The sequence below is a fragment of the Camellia sinensis genome, chromosome 3, assembly GCF_055761805.1.
Source record: "Camellia sinensis isolate YWXY chromosome 3, ASM5576180v1, whole genome shotgun sequence".
Lineage (NCBI taxonomy): Eukaryota > Viridiplantae > Streptophyta > Magnoliopsida > Ericales > Theaceae > Camellia > Camellia sinensis.
In genome coordinates this window covers 8,934,286-8,940,162 of record NC_138963.1, presented here as the reverse complement: position 1 = coordinate 8,940,162, position 5,877 = coordinate 8,934,286, and the positions used below count along the sequence as shown (strand labels likewise).

Here is a 5,877-nt window from a genome sequence, read left to right as displayed (position 1 = left end):
TCAGCCCTGCATAAAAAGTTAGTAAGACCCACCATCCTGCAAAAAAAAAATAATGTTAGTATAAATTAATCATAAGTAACTTGCTGAATACGTATAAAAATGCACTGTTTCCTGTTTAAATAATTTGAATTGACCAAAACTCAAAGAACGAAAGTTATACAGAATCAAATTTTTTAAAAGACAAAGCGAACGAATTTAACAGAAACTAAACAGGTTAAGAGAAAAACTTGATCTAAAAATCTAGACGGAATTTAATCGAAAAATCTGAAACTGAAAACGAACAAAAACTGCCCTAAGATGATTTTTTTTTCGAAAAAGTTCAAAACATGAAAAATGTGCAGAATAATGTTTTACATCATTTTCCGTGAAACCAATAAAAATGAGCTCGTTTCGTGGGTTAAAACAACCTATAAAATTTGCATTACCAAAATGAATCAAACCGACAATAACCAAGGTGTTAAAATGTACCAAAACCTACCACTACACCTACTCCACCCACTTCACATACTCTCCACCTACTCCTCACCTACTCCTCACCTACTACACACTCACCCTCTCCTATATATAGGAATCATTGTAAACATAACAAAATATCAATCAATAATACATCTATTTCTTACATGGTATCAGAGCAGGTTTAGAACCTAATATTTTCGCTTCACCGGCGGGCGGCAACCTCACCTTAGCCGTCCGCCGGACCTCAACCTATTCCGCTTATTTTCTACGCATACCTTCCCATCGTTGCCCTTGACCTCTCATTTTCATAGCCAAATCTCCTACAAATACAGAAAGATCTGAACCCGTATCCACACGCCTATCACCTGTGCTGAAGCCTGCCCAAGTTAGGCGGAAGAGAAAACCTCGCCGGTGTGAGCGACGCAGGTGTTGACGTAGCATTCGTGCATCCATTGTTGCAGTTCACCGATCTAGATCATCCTCTTCTCTTCACTAGAAACTCTCTCGCTGCAAGCCTCGCCGGAGTCGCCACTGCCCTACCTCATCTTCGACGACATCGCCATCCGAGGCTTCAACCCGATGGTCGCAGTCCCTCCATCATCGCCGCTGTCGTCTTTGATCTCCCTCCTCCGCCGTTGTCCCTCTGACACACTGGTGCACGGCTCCGACTATACACACAGATCTGTGTGTATGTATATATGTATATATATATATACCTCCCTCTCTCTGGACAACTTTGAGGAATACCCACGTGTGCAAACGTTGGGTCTGTTACAAGTTGGGCCACGTACATCTATTCTTAATTGAATCCAGCTTGCTTCATTGCTTTACTAAAAGACCGTGCACCCACTCAATCTTTTTCTCTCTCTCTCTCTCTCCCTTTAAACCCTCTTTTTTCCTTTCTTTTTCTTTTAATATTTACCTCCCTTTTTTTATTCGTTTTATGCTTCTTATCATCCTCCTCATCTTGTACCCCCCTTTCTCTCTCTCCTTTTTTCACTTTCCAATCCCCCGAGGCACATGCTTTCGCCATTAATCTATTCTTCTTATTATTATTAAAATAAATAAATAAATAAATAAATAATAAATAAAAATAAAAAAAAATAAAAACCAACAACCAATACAATTTACCAATCTGCACAACAACTCATATTTTATTCATCTCGGGGATCAACCCTGATCAAAAAAAAAAAAAACCCACAAACAAACAAACCACCACAACACACCCACACCCACAGTGGGATTTTTCTTCTCTACTCTGTTGCAGGTCTCTTCTTCTTGCCTCCATCCTGGACGGCCCTTGCCGGTATTGCCTCCGTGTTTCCCACTCCACTGGGCACGATCACTACTCCCTGCTCCTCCACTGTAGCATATGATGGACCTCCAAATCGGAACATAACGGTGGCTTTCCGCTTCAGCTCCTTATTTTCCGCCTTTAGCACACTTATCTCTGCTCGCGCATCCTTATACATGCGTTGGAGCAGAGCCAGTTGGGCGTTTAACTGCTGCACCTCATTTGTCCTACTCTGCAGCCGGTACGACAGGTTTGTGACCGCCGTCATGGTCTCCACACATGACTTCAAAGTATACTGATTGGCCTCAATATCCGTTTGCACCGCCATTTTTTGCTCCACCAAACGCATCGGAAAGTTCAACGGAGCAAAACCAGAGGCGCTTGGTTGAGGTTCACTGGCCACCGCACCAGTTATCTCTATTGTTGACTCGTTGAGGTCGGGAAAGAGAGTGAGCAGACCACGGGACGAAGAGGCCATATTCTGGGTAGTTGAACGGGAAGACGAGGCCACGTTATGGGTTGCTGAGTGTTTCAGAGAAGGGTTGGTTACAAAATGGCAACAGAGTGTTCCAGAATCTCTTTCTCAGAAACGGAAGAGTTTTTTCAAAGGATTTTCGGCGGTTTCAGACTGGTTTGCACAGCCTCCGCCTCAACCTTAGTTAAATAGCCAAGGCAGACACGCGCATCATGCGCCTCTCGGCGCTCGCCGACAACATGGGCGCTCCTTTTGATAGGCACGCCTTTTGATGGCACGCCTTTTTATGGATTGGGCACGCCTTTTGAAAGATTGGGCACACCTTTTGAGGGTGCGACTTTTTAATGGGTCCGACAAGACTCTGTAAACTGTCCCGACATTGATTCCGGTTAGTTTCTACAAGGGTCCGACAAGACTCTGTAAACTGTCCCGACATTGATTCCGGTTAGTTTCTACAAGGGTCCGACAAGACTCTGTAAACTGTCCCGACATTGATTCTGGTTAGCTCCTTCATGGGTCCGACAAGACTCTGTAAACTGTCCCGACATTGATTCCGGTTAGCTCCTTCATGGGTCCGACAAGACTCTGTAAACTGTCCCGACATTGATTCCGGTTAGCTCCTTCATGGGTCCGACAAGACTCTGTAAACTGTCCCGACATTGATTCCGGTTAGTTTCTACAAGGGTCCAGCAAGACTCCGTAAACTGTCACAACAACTGTCACAACATTGTCTGCTACAACGGTCCGACATGACCCCATAAACTGTCTTCTACATCGGTCCAACACGAGCCAATGTCTTCTACATCGGTCTGCCATAACCATACAGTCTTCTACAATGGTCTGACACGACCATACAGTGTCTCCTATCCTTTTTTATTTTATGTATTCGTCTATTTTCTTGTTTTGTTAGTCTCTCCAAACTCAAGTTGGTTAGTTCCTATCCCCCTTGAGTTTGCAGGGGGCTGTTAAAATGTACCAAAACCTACCACTACACCTACTCCACCCACTTCACCTACTCTCCACCTACTCCTCACCTACTACACACTCACCCTCTCCTATATATAGGAATCATTGTAAACATAACAAAATATCAATCAATAATACATCTATTTCTTACACAAGGTCATCCGATTATAAGTTCTAATCGATCTTTTTAATAAAAAGCTACAACACAAAAGTTGTCCAAAATCACGTATACATGCCTCTCCTCAAATTTCATAATTTATTGAGGTCGATTACTATTTTTCAAGATGTACAAATCAATAAACTCATAATTAAATTTTTATACATTAACTCCACCACTTCGGCTCTCCCCTTCCGGCCTACACATATATCCCATGTGCCTCCCGTATGCCTAACGCCGCTTCGAAGCCAAACTTGCACAGGGATATCGCTCCGAGTTTGACTCACACTCCCTGGATGGTTAGCATATACGTACGCGCGCAAATCAAAGCACTCGTCTACTCATGAGAACGAGGCAACAATATATATATACACAACATCTCACACATGAGAATAAACATAACAATGCCAAGCCTAAGGCATTCAAATAAATCTCATAATCCTCACTTTTTTTTATACACTCTTTCTCACCATCACTCAAATAAAACAACAACCCATGGAGTTATGGTGGAGTATAAGGAATTTATCTATAGGTTATTAATTAATTTTAATTTCATATAACCATATTAATTTTAGTTTCATATAATCATGAGGGTTATTACAACCATAAAATAAAATCATATAAAAACCCTAAATCTGACATACACAACTAATCAAAATAATTAAAATCAATCAATCAACTAAAAACCCTAAACCTTACATACACAACTAAACTAAATAATTAAAATTAATCAATCATCTTTATATAAACACAAATTGGAACTAACATCAAATAAATAAAATAAAAATAAAAGCAAAAATAGTGAATTAAACATAAATCAAGGAAAGTGGGTTTTGTACTCACTATATTATTTTGAAGATCTATGAAATATTTGGAGAACTAATAGAACCACCAAAACAAAATCCTAATTTATTTATTTTTTCCATCTCCTCCCTCTCCCGAACCGTCTCTCCCTTTTTTTTTTCTTCTCTTCCCAAGCTTTCTGCTGCGGCTCCCGTTTTTTTTTTCTTTCTTTCTTACTAAGCCTTTAATCATTTAACCTAATTGACTATATAACATAACACCCTTTTGTTTGTTTTTCTTTTCTTTTTTATTTATTTATAATATTATATTAAAACCTAATCCTATTCTAACTTAATAAACTATTTTAATATATTATATTACATAATACAACATAATTATAATATATATAAATATAAATATAAGATTAAATATATATATATATATCACTTCTCTTTTTTTTATATATATATCAAACATAAATATTTAAAGATTTGGATTAATTATATATAATTAAATAACACATTGAATTAATTAATCACCACATTTAATTCATTAAATATCACATTAAATTCTCATGTGACCACACAATTAATAAAGCCAAAAATAAAATAAGATAATAATAATCATAATAATAAATAAATGACTTAAGAAAATTAGGGTCGCTACACACGCCTTCATGATGTAGTATAGACCCTCATCACTCAAGCCTCTAGCTGGCACTCTGAGAATATTAAATCGTGCTTGGAGCACTCCAAATGCCCTTTCGACATCTTTCCGACATGCCTCCTGCATCCTCACAAATAGTTGCCTCATTGCGCATTGAGGTTGAGATATTGCTTTCACAATTGTTGCCCAACGAAGATAGATACCATCAGCAAGATAATATCCCATGGTGTACGCGTGATTATTGATGGTGTAGTTGGCAACAGGGGCACGTCCTCTAGTTAATTCAGCAAATAAAGGCGACCTGTCAAGAACGGTAATATCATTTAGAGAGCCAGGCATGCCAAAGAAAGCATTCCAAATCCACAAGTCATAGGAGGCAACTGCCTCGAGTACAACTGTTGGTTTGTGACAGTGTCCAGTGTAAGTACCGGCTTGGGCACTTGGACATTTATACCAACGCCAATGCATACAATCCAAACTCCCTAACATTCCAAGAAACCCGCGTTGCTCTCCCTCTTGCAATAATCTGGCGACATCTATTTCATTTGGAGATCTTAAGTAAACGGCTTCATAGGTAGCAACAATTGATCTAGTAAAAAAATTTAAGGCGGCAATTGCAGTACTTTCACCGATTCTAATGTACTCGTCTACAGCATCAGCAGGCACGCCGTACTGGAGGATCCGAAGTGCTGCAGTCATCTTCTGTACACCGAATAATCTAGGAGCACCAGTGGCATCACGAGTTTGGATGAAGTACTCAATCACTTATTGAATATCGTGTAAGATACTAACAAACAATGACCGCCTCATTCGAAAATGTCTTCAGAAGTATTCTTCTGGATAAACAGGATTATCTGCAAAATAATCTCTATAAATTTGTCAGTCGCCTTTAACCCTCTCACGATTAATGTATCGACGACCACTTGTGGAACCAACACGTATGGTTGGTTGGTTTAGGCTTAGCATCTGTATTCTTTATTGTTACGCTGTGAATAGTTGCATCATGATGATATCATCATCAGATGATGAAGATTCATCAAAATCTCCATTAAATATGGCTTTAGTCAAATTGTTCATTGT

At 39.3% G+C, this 5,877-nt stretch overlaps 1 protein-coding gene across 1 annotated transcript; it reads right to left on the bottom strand.

Moving 5' to 3' along the window:
- Window positions 1-992: 992 nt before the first annotated feature.
- Window positions 993-5,496, bottom strand: LOC114314605 (uncharacterized). Its single transcript, XM_082917804.1, has 2 exons — window positions 4,802-5,496; window positions 993-1,107 (listed from the first exon to the last, which is right to left on the bottom strand). The coding sequence occupies exons 1-2, from the start codon at window positions 5,494-5,496 to the stop codon at window positions 993-995; spliced, it is 810 nt and encodes a 269-aa protein (XP_082773930.1).
- Between the last annotated feature and the right edge of the window lie 381 nt (window positions 5,497-5,877).

Bases quoted from the DNA above. Each gene is read 5' to 3' on its own strand.
- LOC114314605 (XM_082917804.1), bottom strand. From the start codon at position 5,496: ATGACTGCAGCACTTCGGATCCTCCAGTACGGCGTGCCTGCTGATGCT. The intron at 1,108-4,801 runs GTGTGTAGCGAC...GCCGTGCACCAG, and splicing joins CTATACTACATCATGAAGGC to TGTGTCAGAGGGACAACGGC.